At 69.9% G+C, this 16,694-nt stretch overlaps 1 protein-coding gene across 1 annotated transcript; it reads left to right on the plus strand.

Annotated features, from left to right (window-relative positions):
- The first annotated feature begins 5,233 nt into the window (after positions 1-5,233).
- ZNF469 (zinc finger protein 469) lies at positions 5,234-16,484 on the plus strand. The gene has a single exon (XM_024125139.1). It carries the CDS (start codon positions 5,248-5,250, stop codon positions 16,438-16,440), a length of 11,193 nt encoding a protein of 3,730 aa, XP_023980907.1. The 5' UTR covers positions 5,234-5,247; the 3' UTR covers positions 16,441-16,484.
- Positions 16,485-16,694: the final 210 nt, after the last annotated feature.

Here is a 16,694-nt window from a genome sequence, read left to right on the forward strand (position 1 = left end):
TCGGCCTGCCCACCTCCAGGTAAGGGCACGCTCCCCGCCCTGTGGCGCCGGGACTCACTTTAAAGCCTCGGAGTCTCCACGTTGTCAGGAGGGATGCAAGTCCTTACAACCCCCGAGAGTTGCCCCAGCGGTTCCCTAAGGCTGTGTGACACATGGCAGCTTGAGGCGATGAACCATTATATACCGTTCCCGTAGGTTCCGAATTGGGCGTGTATTCTGTGCGTTAGCCGCGAGTCGCCGCGCCCAGCCCCTGATCAAGGGGAGGCATTTTCGGAGGGGGGAGGTTGAAAGAATTTGTGGCCAAACGTTGAAACCGCAATAGTGCTTCACTGGACCATCTCTCTCCAAATCACAGATGCATTTGCCCTTGACGGCGCCATTTCTTCTTTGGGTTTATCCTGCTGGTCTCAGTTACGCGTGTCGGTTGCTCTGCCGTTTGTAAAGGCCCAAATAGGACACCTAGCATCCACCCGTCCGGAGGGATCTGGGTATACGAGTAGCCGTTCTGCAGAACATTCCATAGCCGCGTGTGGGTGGAGCAGTGGGCAGGCAGACGTCAGCCAGGCGTCGCTTTATGAGGTTCTATGGGGTTACCTCTAAGAGTCACCGTTTAATGCAAAAAGTACAGCGTGTGTAGTAGACTATCTTTTGTTGAAGAAAGGGGGGAATGGGAATACTTATTCATATTTTCTGGTATTTGCATCAAGAAACCCTGGAGGGAAACACAAGAAGCTGCCCCGTGTGCTGACCCAGCAGGGCGGCGAAAGAGGGTCCATGGGCCGGGGCAGCCGGTCGGTGGGGGAGACCTCTCACTGCAGAACTTCAACCACAGGAACGTGTGATCTCTGCACACGAAACACCACGACAAGAAACGTAAAATCACCATCAGCCCAGCGGGAAGGCGACCAGCTGACCCCACCCCTGCAGGGCTCCCCCCGCCCCGCCGGGCCGGGCTCAGCTGCCCACGGGCCTCCTGAGGTCACCCAGCTCCCCGCAGCCCACGTTGGCTTCCTGGGGCTCTGCAGGCTCCACGTTCTCTCCGGGCCCCGCCCCCCCAGGGCTTGCGGCCAAGCACCAGATTGATGCTGACATGCTTCCCATTTTCTTTGCAGCCAAGAAATCCCCATCCCTGTGGAAGCTGCGCGGCGACCCAGCTGAGGGCCAACTCCCAGGTACGTAGAGGGGACCTCTGGAGTGGAGGCTGGCGGGCCGCACGCGGCCGGAGCTGCCCTGTCCCCGCCACGCGTGTCTCCTTCCGTCTCGCTCGCTCAGGCAGTAACGGGGGCTGCCAGCTGCCTCCCCGGAGCCACGTCCGGGGCCGGGTGTCAGGGCCGGCACTCGGCTCCGAACCGCAGCCCTGGGCCGGGCTTGTCACCTGACGCTCTGTCCCCTGGCCAGCTCGTCAGGCCACTCGGGCCAGACCCCTCCTTTCCTGAGGGGCCTGCAGCACAGCTGATTCAAACCAGCAAATGAGCCTCTTATTCCTGTTTTCAGACCCTGCCCAGCCTTCCGCACAAGCCGCCCTACATCTGCTTCGTGCCCGTGAGCAGACCGGGACTCGGGCTGGCGGGGCGCGGCGGTTACGGTGCTAACCGGGAAATCCGTCGGTTCCCTGCACACCGTCTGCTGAGCACCCCGTGAGGAGCTTGTTCGCTGCGCTCTTTGGGGGCCAGCGTCAGTCCCGGGGCACGGGTGGAGACCCTGAGCCCAACTGAGGCGGGGGAGGGGCCGGGGGATCAGGACCAGGGCCGTCAGCCCCCCCAGGCCCGAGCCCCGCCCACCCATCCCTCTCGGGGGCACAGTTCGCAGCCTGGACCTGCGGGGCCTCCGTGGTGTCCGACAGCTACTTGGGCGTGACCGGCCACCCCCAGAAAGCTCCAGAAGCTGTGGGGAGGCCAAGCCCTGGGCCCTCCCCGCTCCTCACACCAGCGCCTGGGCAGTGTGCGTAGGGGTGGTGAGGGAGGCCCCTCGAGGTCAGGGGCCCTTGCACATCTGCCCACCTGGCCCCTGGGCCTCACTGCCTGGCAAATTCAGGAGCAGAGGCCCCACAGACCAGAGCCCGTCCTTGCTCCTTCCTTGCTCCTAGGGAGGGGCGGGCACCAGCCCCAAGCGGGTTCAGGGCCCCTGATGCCTGCTACGCGGGAGCCCCTCCTCTGACCCTCCAGGTCCTGAGTCAGGTCCCACCTAGCATGCAGGAGGTGCTCCCTGCCCACTGCCCCCCGTGCCCAGCCTCTTTGGGTCGTCCAGGGGCTCTGGGCCAGTGTCAGGTCTCCACAGCTGTGCTGTGTCTGCTCCCCTGGACGCTGGGCACGGGGCAGATGTCCAGAAGCGCCGTGTGAACCTGAACTTGAGAACAAGGGGTCAGCCCCCACAGGGGGCCTTTCCACCAGGAGCAGCTAACTCACAGCTGCTGGGACTGAAAGGACCCTTCAGGCAACCGGGTCCGACCATCCCCCTCCGCCGATGGAGAAAGGGAGCCAGGAGATGGGCCGTGTTCCTGGCAGCCAGGCAGCTAGCGCGCCACAGCCTGTGACCTCGGCCCTTGAAAGGCAGCAAGGCGATTCCCGAGTCCGGGCTCTGAACGTCTCTGCCTGAAAGAAGCATGAGCCACTGCTGCTCGCAGCTTAGCGGCCAGAAGGAGCCGTGTGGCCTGTCCTGCTTGCAGCAGGACACACAGACAACCCTTCCACAGGGCACAGCGGACTCTTGGGTCATGATGCAGTCTCCCCACCTTGAGCCCAATGGGGAGCCCTCTGGGCAGAGCCCGGGCTTCTGGCATTCAGAGTGACGAGTGTGCGGGCCCGAGGCCGCAGGTGCCCGAGAGCAGGGGAGGGCGCCTGGGCTCAGGGCTTCCGCTCCTCCTTAAAAACTCATGCGGGGGGCTTCCCTGGTGGCGCAGCGGTTGAGAGCCCGCCTGCCGATGCGGGGGACGCGGGTTCGGGCCCCGGTCCGGGAGGATCCCACGTGCCGCGGAGCGGCTGGGCCCGCGAGCCGTGGCCGCTGAGCCTGCGCGTCCGGAGCCTGCGCTCCGCAACGGGAGAGGCCACAGCGGTGAGAGGCCCGCGTACCGCAAAAAAAAAACAAAAAAAACAGAATGCAGGACGGCCCGGGTGACCCCAACAGACCCCGACTCTCATGTGGCTTCAAGCAGCGCGGGGGGGGAAGCAGCGCGGCAGCCCGTGCGCAGACGGGGACACGGAGGCCCGGGAGGCGCTGGCACCCAGGGGAGCCCCTGCGTGCCAGCGGCCGGCCCGGCTCTGTGCATTGTTGAGCCTCAGGACAGCCCCGCGGGGGAGGCTGTTCCCATGACTACCCCGAGGGCGTGCACGCCCACTTCCCCAGCCCTGGGCCCCTACCGTGCGCCAGACTCCAGGCCACGGGCGCGGGCAGAGAAGCAGATGCGGACTCGCCACCCTCAGGGCCCAGGCTCAGGCGGCAACAGAGCGCGTGGGCAACGCCCCCCCAGACGGCACACGTCCCACGAGGGGCTGACCCAGAGTTGGCAGAGGGTCATCTGTGCCACAGCCCCGTCCGGGGGCTCCACCGGGATGCCCATTTTCCAGGCACACAGCGCCTAAGGGACTCGCCCCAGCGGCGTCACCGGGGGCCCGCCCTCCCCTCGGCCCCCACAGCTCTGTCGTGCGGGGGCCGTCCTGGGGGCCCTGGCTGCCGCTGCCCCTACACCGGGCACAGCCCGGCTCTGAGCAGGCGTCCGGACCACGTGTGGCCCGGCCGAGCCCGGAGACAGGGCCGTGTGGGGCTGGGAGGAGGCCCCGCAGGAACCCCCAGTGTCCTTCCCCAGCCGTGAGGTCTTGGGCGAGTTACCCGGCGCCCCTGGGCTCCGTAATCTCACCGTAAATCGGCGAGGACGGTGGCGCTTCTGACCTCTGGAGCCACTGTGAGGGCCAGAAGCACTCAGTGTCCCGGCCCCCAGCGAGGGCCCGGAAGGAGCTCCTGCTGCTGCCCTCATTCATTCATTCAGGGGACTTCACCCGCGAGCCCCGCCCCAAAGGCTCTCAGTCCGCAGACGGACAGGGAAGCCGAGGACTTGCCCCAGGCAGTGGAGCCCAGAGGGTGGGGGCGGGGGGTCTCTATCTAGGAGGAAGGGCGCCCCCGGGCTGATGGAATAGGGAGGATCCGATGGCGGGGCTGGCCTGGCAGAGGAGGGGGCGGCCGTGGGGCGATGTGGCACCCACTGCTGGCCGGCACCGGAGCCACGCCCGACCTGGGTCAGGAAGCCTCTGCCACGACCTCAGAGCCGGTGGCCCTCGCGCAGGTCTGAGCTCCCGGGACAGTCTGGGGAGAGCCAAGAAACTCAGTGATGCTGAGAGCCGGCCCCGGGATTGCCCTGCGGACGAGAGCCCCAGAGCCGCTACGGGGATGGGAGTGGGGTCATGCGGACGGAAGGGAGCGGTGAGGGCCAGGCCCCCGGGGGCTCCCCTCACCCAGTGCTCCAGAAGCTCAGTGTTCTGGGTGGGGCTCTTCTCCAGGGGCCCACGGGGCTGTGCTCGGGCAGGCTCACAGGCCAGGCCAGATACGTGTGCCCCCAAACAGGAGCTCAGCTCAGGGGCCCAAGAAGGGAGCCGGCCCCTTCCGGAGACCGGGGGTCCGCAGGGCGAGGGCCTTGAGGCTGTCCCGTGTGATCCCAGGGGCAGGGGATGGGGCAGGTGAAGGACCAGGTGGGAGCCTCAGCCAGACGCCCCCTGCGTCCTTCCTGGGCTCTCTGTCCCGGCCATCAGGTGCCCGTCACCCCACCACGGGGCCACTGCAGGTCTGGGAGCCACATGCCACACGGGGCTTTCCTGCTCAGGGCCTGGCTGGTGCCTAGCAGGGCTTGCTTGGGGGGTGGCCGGGGGTCTTCTCAGATCTCAGGCCCCAACGGTATTTTCTCTCTTTTTCCTTCCTTTTCCTCCCCAACCCCAATCCGCGCCCCCGCTAAGCCCTTTCTCAGTCTGGCAGCAGCTCTTCTCCCCTCTCATCTCTCAAGGTGCCGACGGAGCCAAGCCCCCTCCCCTAAAAGTACAGGTTACGTGCCCGCGGCTTCCGCTCCCAGCCTGCCACGCCGCCGTGGGAGCCACGAAGCCCCATGGTCCCCGACCCACTCCGTCCTTTCCTTGCAGGCTCCACTCAGGACCATGAGAGCAGGCCCCTCCGGGGCCCCTCGAGGGGCGAGGATGTCCGCCCAGCCCGCTTTCCGCGGCCCGCCTCAGACCACAGCATCCTCCTAGCACCCAGGACGGAGGGGCCATGCCTGGGGAGCAGCCCCTCGGAGCGCCACCCCCAACCATGACCGGAGACCTGCAGCCCTGCCCAGCGGCCAGTGGCACGGGGGGCCCCCTGCAACCTCCCAGTGAGGTCAGTGCCCCAGCCAACAGGACCAGCAAGGCCACGGGCAGCGGGGCCCAAGCCATGGACAGCCCCGAGACCCAGCTGCGGCAGGCTGGGAAGGTGGGGCCCAAGGCCCCGCTCCCCAGAGCCCAGTCCCTGAGCAGAGCCCCTGGGAAGGGAAGCAGCCCCCAGGCCCCAGCAGGGAGGAGCCTGGTGCAGGCTCGCGCACGGCGGGCGAGCAGGCTGGACAGCAGCCCGCGGCAGCTCTACGGTCTGAGCATCGCCAGCTCAAGGCCCAAACCCGCCCTGGACGAGAAGACCCCTGAGGGCCCGCAGCAGGAGGCCCCCCGGCCCCCAGAGGCCGAGGCCCCCCGGGGCCAAGGAACCAGAGCCCGGCTCAGGCCCGGCCCCCCCAGGGCTGAGGCCTCGCCTGGCCCGGAAGAGCTCAGCTTCCAAAAGTGCTTCCAGGAGACCCCCTCCAGCTTTACCTCCACCAACTATACCTCACCGAGCGCCACCCCTGGGCCCCCGCCCCTCAGGGCCCCCCAGAGCAGCGGCGCCAGCCCCTGCCGGCCGGCCTCCTACGTGGAATTCCAGGCCAGCGGGGCGGACGCCTGGCCTCCCACGGCTGAGAACAGCTTCCCAGGTGCTAGTTTCGGGGTGCCGCCCGCTGAGCCGGAGCCCTTTCCCGAAGGCGGCAGCCCCGGGGTGGTTGCCTTCCAGTACCCCTTCCCAGAGCTGCACGGAGCCGGCCCGAAAGCCTTCCCCGAGGACGCAGCCGGGCCCGAGTACGCCGAGAGGGCGCTGGTGTTCGCCTTCCACCAGCCTCGGGGAGTGTGGCCCGAGGAGCCGGTGGGCACGGGCCCAGCCTACCCCCTGCCCGCCCGCTCGGGCCCCCCAGCCCCGCCCTGCTACCCCAGCCGCCCGGGTGGCCCCAACGCCCCCAGCGACCTTGGCGGTGCGCTCCCTCCCCCTGGTGCTGCTTGCCCGGCCCCCAGCCCCTTCTCGGAGAGCACGGCCGCCTTCCGGGACGGTTTGCACGAGAGCATGACCAAAGTGCTCCCTGAGACTCCGCCTTCGGCCCACGATGGGCTGGGGAGCCCCAGGGGGCCCCCGAACTCGCTGGCCCAGAGGCAGTTTCCCGGGCAGGCGTACGGAAGCCCCGGAGCCGGCGGGGTGAGCGCCAGCCCAGCGCCCCGGGACACGGAGCTGACTGCCTCGGGGCCCCCCGCCGCCAGACTGCCCCCGCTCTGGGACCCCGCCCCAGCCCCTTACCCCACGCCTCCCCTGGGCCCCCTGGCCACCACCAGGAGCGCATTCTTCGAAGCCCAGCCCGGCCCAGGCCAGCAGCTCAGCCTCGCCCAGAGCCCCCCGCTGCCCTGGCCCCAGGTGCTCCCGGCCGCCGGCCCCGGCCCCCACCAGATGGAGATGTTGAACCAGCTGCCTTTCCCCCCGGACGTCCCCGAGTGGCAGGGGGGCAGCCAGGGCGCCCTGGCCGCTGCCGCAGGCAAGACGCCCGGGCCGGGCGAGAAGCTGACGGTCCTGAGAAACAGCCCGGGCCAGCGCAGCGGTGGCTCCCCCGGGCTGTTCGCCTACAACGGGCTGAAGGACCCTGGAGCCCAGCCCCCGTTCTTCGGGGCGGCCCCGCCCCAGGCCTCCCCCCGGGGCCCCCCCGGCCCGCCCCCGCCCCGGGTGGTGGGGGCCTCCCCCAGCGAGTCGCCCCTGCCCTCGCCGGCCACCCACACAGCCAGCAGCAGCTGTTCGTCGCTGTCCCCTCTGTCCAGCAGCCCAGCCAACCCCAGCTCGGACGAGGGCCAGCTGCCCGGGCTGCCCGGGCCCTCCGCCTTCTTCCACCCGCCCGCTCACCCCCAGGAGACTGGCAGCCCCTTCCCGTCCCCCGAGCCCTCGCACGCCCTCCCCCTCCACTACCAGCCGGAGCCCGTCAAGGCCTTCCCTTTCCCCACGGAGGGGCTGGAGGAGACCCCGTTCCCCAGCCCGGGGCTCCAGGTGGGCGGCGTGGGCCTGGAGGGCTTCCCCCAGGAGCCGCCCCCCTACCCCGCCCACCACTTCCCCCTCAGCAGCGCCAGCCTGGACCAGCTGGACGTGCTGCTCACCTGTAGGCAGTGTGACCGGAACTACAGCAGCCTGGCCGCCTTCCTGGGGCACCGGCAGTTCTGCAGCCTGCTGCCGGCCAGGGCCAAGGATGGCCACCAGCAGCCCCCCGGGTTCCCCACGCCCCCTGTCACCCCCTCCGCGCCGGCCGCCCCCAAAGCCCCGGCCAGCGGGACGCCGAGCCCACTCGGCCACCCCAGGACCGCGCCCTTCCTGCTGGGCGGGGACGTGCGGCCCGATGGCAGAGACGACCCCCTGAGGATGAGCTTCCTGCCCAGCCCGGCCGCCGCCCCCTTCCCGCTGCCGGCAGGGGACCTGGACCTGGAGGACGCCGCCAAGCTGGACAGCCTCATCACGGAGGCACTCAACGGCCTGGAGTACCAGTCAGACAACCCTGAGATCGACAGCAGCTTCATCGACGTCTTCACCGACGAGGAGCCTTCCGGCCCCAGGGGCCCCGCCACCGGACAGCCCCCCAAGACCAGGCCGGGGGCAACGCCAGAGAACAAAGCCCAGCTCCCGCTCCCGGCGGTGGCTGCCCCGCCGGAGCCCCAGCCGCCCCGGCCCGGCGACAGGGGCCACCCGGCCGGCCCCGGGCCCAAAACCCGCTCCCTGGGCCCAGTGCCCTCCGAGGCAGAGGGGGCCGCCCTGGCCGGCCAGCAGAGAAGAGGAAAGCGGTTTAAGTTGTTCCGGAAAGAGCTGGACACGGTCAGCACCGCCAAGAGGCCGGGCAGGGGCTCCAGGGCCAGCCGCCTGAGGCCGAGGAGGAAAGGCCGGGCTGAGCCGGCCCCGTCCCGCCCGCGGGACCTCAGAACCCAGGCCCCCAGGAGCCACGCAGACCCCGGGGCACGGGCCCTCCTGGTGGAGACCCGGAGCTCCAGGCGCCTCCGACTGTCCCCCGGCCAGGACTGCAGGCGGAGGCGGCCGCGGGGCGGCACCTGGAGCAAGGAGCTCATCCACAAGATCGTGCAGCAGAAGAACCGGGCGGGCGGGCGCGGCGCGGCGCCCGGCGCCGTGGGCGGCGGCCCCCAGGGCTGCGGCGGCGCCTCCGAGTCTGAGGAGGAGGATGGCCCGCGGCTGCGAGGCTCACGCCTCAGAGGCCGGCCCCGCCCCAGCGGCCGGCGGTGGCGCCGGGGCGAGAAGAGGAAGGAAGTGGACGTGGCCCCGGGTCCCAGAGGGGGCGGGCGGCAGAAGCCCAGGGAGGCCGCGAGGCGGGAGGCCGCGAGACCCGGGGGCTCCCCACGCCCAGAGGAGCCGGGCAGGCCGTGGCCGGGTCCCATCAAGAGTCCCGAGGCCCAGGGCCCGTCGCCCGGCCCAGAGGCTGGGGTGCGCCCTGAGGAGAGAGGCCCCCAGCGCCTCCCGCGGGGTCTCAGGGGCGCCGAGACCCCAGAGGAAAGCCGTCCCCCTCTGGACTTCCCCCAAGACACCGAGAGCCCTGAAGTTGCGGAAGACCTTCCCCCCGAGGCCACAGAACTTCACGGAGAGGCCCTGAGCGCGTCTCCAGCCGCCTGGGGGGGAGGAGGCCCCTGCCCCCCAACCCCAGAGCGACCACAGCTCCGCAAGGAGGACGCGGTGGCGCCGCGCGCGAGCTCGCCCGCGCTGGGTGCCCCCCGCTGCTCGGAGCCGGCCGTCTCCGAGGACGGAGGGGAGCCCCCCGCCTCCCCGCCGGGAGCATCGCCGGCGCCCGTCGCTAACGCGGCCGACACGGCCCGCCCCGGACCCAGGACCCTCTTTTTGAAGACCCCTGGTCTTGGAGACTCCGTGGGGCTTCCAGGCGCCACAAAGGGGCCTCAGCCCCACAGCAGCCCTCCCAGCGGATTGTTCCCCGGACCCAAAGAGCTGGCTGGCTGTTTCCACGAAGACCTGGGCCCCCAGTCCGCAGCCCCAGACCGCCCGCCGGCCGTCAGGGCAGGCCTCTGCCAGGATGGCGAGGGTGCCAGTTCCCAAGAGCCCAGGCCGCCCAGGAACCCACCCTCCACAGTGGTCACGGGCCCAGGCAAGGCTGAATCGCCGCCGGCCCTGGAGCGCACGGCCCTCTTCTCGGGGCTGCCTGGGGACGGCTTCGAGCCGCCAGTCTATGGCAGCCTCTCTGGGAACGGGGACACCCACGTGCCGCGTGCGTGTGCCGCCCCTCCCCCGAGGAAACCTCAGCTAGACCCGCCGTACCCCTCGTTTCTGCCCAAGAAGGGCTGGTCCCTGCTGGAGGAAGTGTCCCCCGTGCCGCCTGGCCATCTAGGCCCTTTTCCCGGCCTCTCAGGGGAAAAGGCATTCAGTCAGAGGTGCCCCAGTGAAGGGACGGTGGCCACCAGCCTCCCCGCTTTGCCCGGCAAGGTAATCGAGTGTAGCACCGCTTGTAGCGGTGAGCTGTCAGAGGAGGAGCTCGAGATCAAAAGGCTGGTCACGGAACTGGAGAGTCAGCTGCAAAGCAAAGGCGCACAGGAGGCCCCGGGAGAGCCGTGCAGAGCCAGCGTCACCGGCCCCGGGGAGCTGAGTCCCCACCCGGAGGGGGCAGAAACAACTGTGGCCACCACGGGGGGCGCTCTAGGGGGCCCCCAGGAGGAGTGGCCCTCGTTCCACCCTGGAGAAGCATCCCTGGCCCCCGGCGCCCACAAGGACGTGGTTCCTGGGGGTCCTTTCAGGCCCACTGGGGCCAGCCTCAGTTTCCGGCCAGTGCAGAAAGCCGGGGTCTCCAAGCCGGGGCTCCCCAGGGCCGAAGGGGGCCTCGGGGCCCACCTGGAAGTCTGTTTACCGGACCCCCCGTGGGACACGGGGGACTTAGCGAAGTGCAGCCCCAGCCCTGAGCCTTCACTTCCTAAGGGCAACAGGGCCCCCAGAATACAGCACAGCCAAGACCTCCCGCTGCTTTTTCCGTGCCCACGGAGAGGGGGGCTTTCCCCGGGGTCCCACAGGGCACCTGGGCCCTGCCGAGACCCCGCAGAGCTGGAAGCGTTTGGCAGCCCTGTTGCCCCTCTGGCACCTGGCTTGGCATTTCGGGGGACCGAGCTTCTGCCCCTGGGTGCCACCCCACATTCTGGTGCCAGTCACAACAGTGCCCCCATGGGACACTCTGTGAGCAGCACAGGTGGGCCAGGAGGAGCAGGGCTCCTGCCCCCTGTAGCAGGGGGCCCTGGCCCTGAGGGTAATGAGGAGTTTGTACCAGCGGGGGCCTCCCCAAGTCGTGCCTCCGTGCCCGACCCCAGCCCTGGCAGGAGGCCCCAGGACCCAGCCTCGAGCCCCCTTCATCAGCTCCAGCTCCTGGTGGCCAGAGCGGCTGAGAGAGAGGATGACACCCGGGGCTCACAGGGGCCCCCGCCTGATGACACCCAGAGTCCTCAGCACAGCGACCCCTCAGATCCGGGAGAGGAGAGTGTGGAAGGTGGGAAAATGGCCTGCAGCCCTGCCCGGGGCTTCCCGGGGCGGGTGCGGATGACAGCCGTCCCCGCTGTGGCCGGACGCCAGCTGGGGTCAGAGGGAGATGGACATCCGGGCTCCCACGGCCAGGCCGAGAAGCCCAAGGGCCAAGTCGGAGCCAGCCAACTGCAGCCAGATGACCGGGGGAGGCCGGGGCGGCCGGACCAGCTAGCCGGGCAGCTCCAGAGAAGCAGGGCGGCCGTGGGCCTTTGGAACGGGGCACGGGCCACCCCAGGCCCCACCTACCGCGAGGCAGAATCTTCAGTCCCAGCCTTGGCGGCAGCCGACGCACAAGATGGGCCTGAAGGCCAGCCTCCAGAGGCCGTAGCTGGCCCAGGCCTTCAGAAGCACCTGCTGTTCGCTGGCGAGAGCCGAGCGCCCCCGACCAGGGACCTGGCCAGCCACACCCCCTCGCCCACTTCTGCAGCCACCCCCGATCCCTGCGGCCCCAAGGAAGGCCCGGCTCGCCGCCCTCTCCGGGGGGACTGTGGCCCCCTGAAAGAGCCCCCCGGGGAGCCCAGCTCCGTCGGTGTCTTCACTCCCGCCCGTGGAGGGGACTGCCCTGGAGCTCGCATGGCAAGAACCCTAGAGGGTTCCAGAAAAGAGAGACCGAGGGAAGCTCCTGCCTGTGTCACCCCTCCCCACCCAGCGAGGGCCACCTCCCCGAGAGTGACCGTCCAGGCCGCTGCCCTGTCCGGCGTCCCTACCACCGGTGGCCTGGAGGCAGTCAGAGGCCCCAGGGCCGAGTGGCCAGACCCCAGGGGAGCCCTGTCCAGCACCCACCCCGATGGGGTGCCCAAGGGCCCCTCCTCAGAACCCCCAGGCAACAGGGAAAGCCACCGTGTCACCGCTGTGCCCACTGACCCTTCCACACGGGGGGCCATGGGGCCAGATGCCCACACCTGCCAGGAAGGCGAGGCAGAGGCCCGCCGCCAGGAACAGGAGGGCCTAGAGAGGCCCGGGCCTGGGCGCCCTGCCGTTACAGAGGCATCCGAAGCTGGCACCAGGGGTCTGAGGGCCACCTGCCCTGCCACAGAGCTCCACCCAGGCAGAACCACGGCTCCGAGCGGCACAGCCAGCGACGCCAGAGCCCACTCCCCCCAGAGCCTCGGAAACATCCTCCACCAGAGACCCCAGGGGGGTCCCCTCAGTCCCCAGGACCCCAGACAGAAGCCTCGTGGCTTTAAAAAGAAGCCTGGGTTCACTGAGAACGGCCACTGGAAGGGCGGAGCCCCCAGCGGGCAGCCCGTGACCTGCGAGGTCTGCTCGGCCTCCTTCCGCTCTGGGCCGGGCCTGAGCCGCCACAGAGCCAGGAAGCATGGGCTGCACAGGGGTACTGCCTCCCAGCCAAGCCCAGCGGCCCCACCTGCCCCCCAGACATGCCACCCAGCCGGGAAGAAGAGCCGCAGGGCGCCGGGGAAGGAGAAAGCGAGGCGCCTGGTGGGAGACCCCAGCCAGGCCGGTAAGCGAACCCCTGTTGGCGGCTCTGCGGCTCCCGAGGGTGCCCTGGGTCCCGAGATGTCCAAGGGGCTTAGGCGGGGGCTCAGCCTTCCGGGAGCACCAGGCTGTCCCCCTCGCTGGGAACCGCACCCCCCAGACACGGTCAAGCAAGGGGTGGACATGAGGCCTGCAGAGCCCAGCAAACAGGACCAGCTGGAGAGGGATGAGCCCCTCTCCAGACAGACAAAGAAAGGCGGGGGCCAGAGGCGGGGCAGGCCGCCCGCAGACTTCCCCAGCGAGTCAGAGGGGAAAGCCAGCAAGAGGGCGAGAAAGCCAAGAGCGAGAAGGTTCCGGGAGGAGAGCGGTCTCCAGGGCCCTGCAGATGTGACCTCAGGGAGAAGAGGCTGGAATCCGTCAACTACCATCGCCAACTGCCCGGCTCTCCCGAGCCGCCACCTCTCCCCAGAGGCAGAGCGGGAGAGTGAGTCCACGCAGCCGCCTCTCGTCGCCACGGACCTGGAGCAGAGGCCTGCACGGAAGTCTCCTGGGGATCGGGTGGCCTGTCCAGGGATGGTGGAGGGGGCACCTCCTGGGCCAGAAGGGCCAGCGGGGCGGAAAGCAGCCTCGGCAAGAGGGTGCGGGGGACCCCGAGAGACCAGGATGTCGGGCATCTGCAAAGGGCCGTCGAGGGCAGCTGGGGGTAAACCTGCAGGGGACAGCAGAGTGGCCGAGAGCAGATCAGGGCAAGGTGCCTGGGAGGGGCGCGAGCCCCCCCGGGACCCCCAGGGCCCTCCCGAGACTCGTGGTTCTGAAGCAGGCGGCACCATCAGCAGTTGCCTCCAGGACCCCCTGCACGGTCCAGGAGCGGGGGTCCAGGAGCAGGAGGGCCCTGCTCCTGAAGCCCCCAGCCCGAATCTCGGAGACCCTCTGAGCTTGTTTGATGATGAGGCCTCCTTTTCCCAGCTCTTCCCCCTGGGAGACCGCTTGGTTCGGAAGAAGAACCCCCGTGTCTATGGGAAGCGCTGTAAAAAGTCGAGGCCACCTCCCCAGCCCGAGCCCAGCAGCCAGGCAGGGGGCGGTGTCACCCTGTCCCCCTCCCGCCTGCCCACAGACCTCAGTGACTCCGGCTCGCTCTGCCTGTCCCACGAGGACCCGTGGGGTGACGAGGCTGCGGGTCTGCCGGAGTCCTTCCTCCTGGAGGGCTTCCTCAGCAGCAAGGTGCCTGGCATTGACCCCTGGGCCATGGGCCCCAGCCTGTGGGCCCTGGAGCCCCACGCGGAGGCGGACCCCTGCTGCGCCGAGGACCACCCGTCAGAAAACATCCCTGAGCTGCACATGGTCCCGGCAGCTTGGCGAGGCCTGGAGCTGCAGGCCCCCGCCCACGAGGCCACCTCTTCTCCGGGGGACGCGAGCCCCGAGCCCCCCAACCTGGAGCGGGAGCCCTTCGAGGGTGGCGTCCCCGGGAGCGCCGTGGATCTGCAGGTGCGGGAGCTGTGCTTTCTAGGGCCCTGCGAGGACCCCGCAGGTCTCCCCGGCGCCAGCTTCCTGGACTTCAAGGCCACGGCCAGTTCCCAGGGCCCACAGAGCAGGCCAGAGGAGGCGGCCGGGGCAAGAAGGGCCCCGGGCGGAGGCCGGCCCACCAAGGCCAGGAGGGCGTCCTACAAGTGCAGGGTGTGCTTTCAGCGCTTCCACGGCCTGGGAGAGCTGGACCTCCACAAGCTGGCCCACAGCCCCTCGCCGCCCCCCACCTGCTACATGTGCGTGGAGCGCAGGTTCGGCTCCCGCGAGCTGCTTAGGGAGCACCTACGGGAGAAGCACGTGCAGAGCAGGGCGGGGCTGTGGGCCTGCGGCATGTGCCGGCGGGAGGTCGCCGGCGTCTGGATGTACAACGAGCACCTAAGGGAGCACGCTGTGCGCTTCGCCCGCAAGGGGCAGGCGCGGAGGTCCCCGGGGGCCCTGCCCGGGGGTGGGGAGGGGGACGGCGTGGTCGCGCGCTTCCTGAGCGGCGTCGTGGGACAGGTCTCCAAGGCCCGCCGGGGCAGGCGCTCCATCGGCAAGGCGGGCGGGGGCCCCGCGGAGGCGTCAGGGGCGGATGTGGGAGCCGGGAAGCAATTCCCGAGGGAGAGGCCAAGAGCCAAGGCCCGCGCCAACGGCTCAGACCCGGACAGCGCCTCGGCTCAGGGCAGCCCGTCGGCCTGCGTGAACCCCGCCCCGCCCGGCGGCGAGTCCCCGCTCCCAGCCGTCCCGGTGCACCAGGACTGCAAGGACCCCGCCCGCGACTGCCACCACTGCGGGAAGCGGTTCCCCAAGCCGTTCAAGCTGCAGCGCCACCTGGCGGTGCACAGCCCGCAGCGCGTCTACCTGTGCCCCCAGTGCCCCCGGGTGTACCCCGAGCACCAGGAGCTGCGCGTGCACCTGGGCGGCGAGCACGGGCTGAGCGGGGAGCTGGAGCTGCAGCACACGCCGCTGTACGCCTGCGAGCTCTGCGCCAACGTCACGCACATCAGCAAGAGGTCCTTCGTCTGCAGCTCCTGCAACTACACCTTCGCCAAGAAGGAGCAGTTCGACCGGCACATGGGCAAACACCGGAGGAGGGGCCAGCAGCCCTTCACCTTCCGCGGCGTGCGGAGGCCCGGCGCCCCCGGGCACCAGGCCTCGGCCCGAGAGGGCTCGCTTCCCAGCAAACGGCGCAGGGTGGCCGCGTCCGGCAGCCCCCCCGGGTCCGGCGTGGACGGGCCTCTGTCCCGGGACGGCGGCCCCACCCTGAGCGAGCGGTCCCTCCCAGCCCTGCCCCAGCCCTGCCCGGAGGCAGCTCCCAGCACCACAGCAGGGCAGCCCGGGAGCCCAGAGAGGCCCACAGACCCCGTGGGCCACCCGGTCGGCGGCGGCCATCTGCCCTCGGCCCTCCAGGAGCTCCTGCCCCCGTCTCTGTCTCCTTTCCCGGCGGCCTCGGCCGATGGCAAAGATGGCCACGAGCCGGACCAGGCCCTGGAGAGCTCCGAGGACGAGGCTTCCCCAGGCAGCCCTGGGCGCTTCCTCCAGCAGGCTCTCCCCTTGGGGGGCTCTCTGCCCCAGCCGGGGGCCGGAGGCCAAGACGCAGAGGAAAAGAGGGCAGCTGGCCCGCTCTCAGGGAAACACAGGACCCCAAGTGCCCCTGGCAAATGTGCCCCTGACCATCACCCAGAAGCCCCCTCTCTGCTCTGGAAGGAGAAGCCGGTGTCCACGTGTCACGTGGCGCCTGCCGGGGGCGCAGGAGGCCCCTCCCACAGAGGCAGTGCCAACAAGCCCGGGCGCTGCCAGAGCTCGTCCAAGGACAGGTCAGCCTCGCCCACCTCCAGCAAAGCACCCGAGTTCCCAGTACAGCTGAAGAAGGCGGCGCCCAGCCCAACGCCCAGAGAGCTCCCCCATGGCACTGAGGACAGGCCAAAGCCCACCACCCTCAAAGTCAAGCCGGGCCCCGGCTCCCAGGGTGCTGGAGGCCCCCGGCAGGGCACCAAGGCAGCGGGCGGCAGCCAGCCCCAGCCGGCCAGCGGGCAGCTCCAAAGTGAGACAGCCACCACCCCAGCCAAGCCCAACGGCCCAGGCCAGGGCCCCGCCCCAGACAAGGCCCCCCCTCGAGCCCCAGCCAAGGGCTACCCCAAGGGACCAAGGGAAGCCGGTGACCAGGGGCCGCGAGGGAGCCTGGGCCCCAGGGAGGACGGGGACAGCAGTGAGAAGAAGAGAAAGGGCCGGGCGCCGGGGCCAACCAGGAGTGAAGCTGTGGGGAGCCTAGGGAGAGGCCCCGCGGTCCCCGACAAACCCCCCCGGGCCCCGCGAAAGCAGGCGACTCCCAGCCGCGTGCTCCCTGCCAAGCCCAAGCCCGGTAGCCAGAGCGGCACGACACCGCCCCAGCCCTCAGAGCCGCGGAAGGGGGAGCCCGGCCATGCCCAAGGGAACAGCAGGCGCGGCAAGGAGGGGCTGGGCAAGGCCCTCCCCCAGGCCAGACCCCTGCACAGGCCCCCCAGGAGGGGCGGGGCTGTCCCCGGTGCTGGACCCCCCAACTCCCGGGCCTGCCGGACAGCCGAGTCCCAGAGCCACCTCCTCAGCCAGCTTTTTGGGCAGAGACTAACCAGCTTCAAGATCCCTTTAAAAAAGGAGGCTTCCGAGTAATTTATAGGAGCCAGCGCGTGCCTGGGAGTGGGGCTGGGGACGAACTGGCAAATGGGGGACCCTGGTCTATGCTGAGGAGCTCCCGTCCTCCGAGAGTTTGCCCGGTGGCCACATCTTAATCCACCTGCCATAGCGTGCAGATACTCAGACTTTAGTGTTAGACCTGCGACTCTGATGCCTTGAACAGGGCCTGGGGTGAACAGCAATCCCTTTCTAGCTGGAAGGTGAGGGTGAGGGGCGGGCCAGCTGCAGCC

The sequence above is a fragment of the Physeter macrocephalus genome, chromosome 17, assembly GCF_002837175.3.
Source record: "Physeter macrocephalus isolate SW-GA chromosome 17, ASM283717v5, whole genome shotgun sequence".
Taxonomy (NCBI): Eukaryota; Metazoa; Chordata; class Mammalia; order Artiodactyla; family Physeteridae; genus Physeter; species Physeter macrocephalus.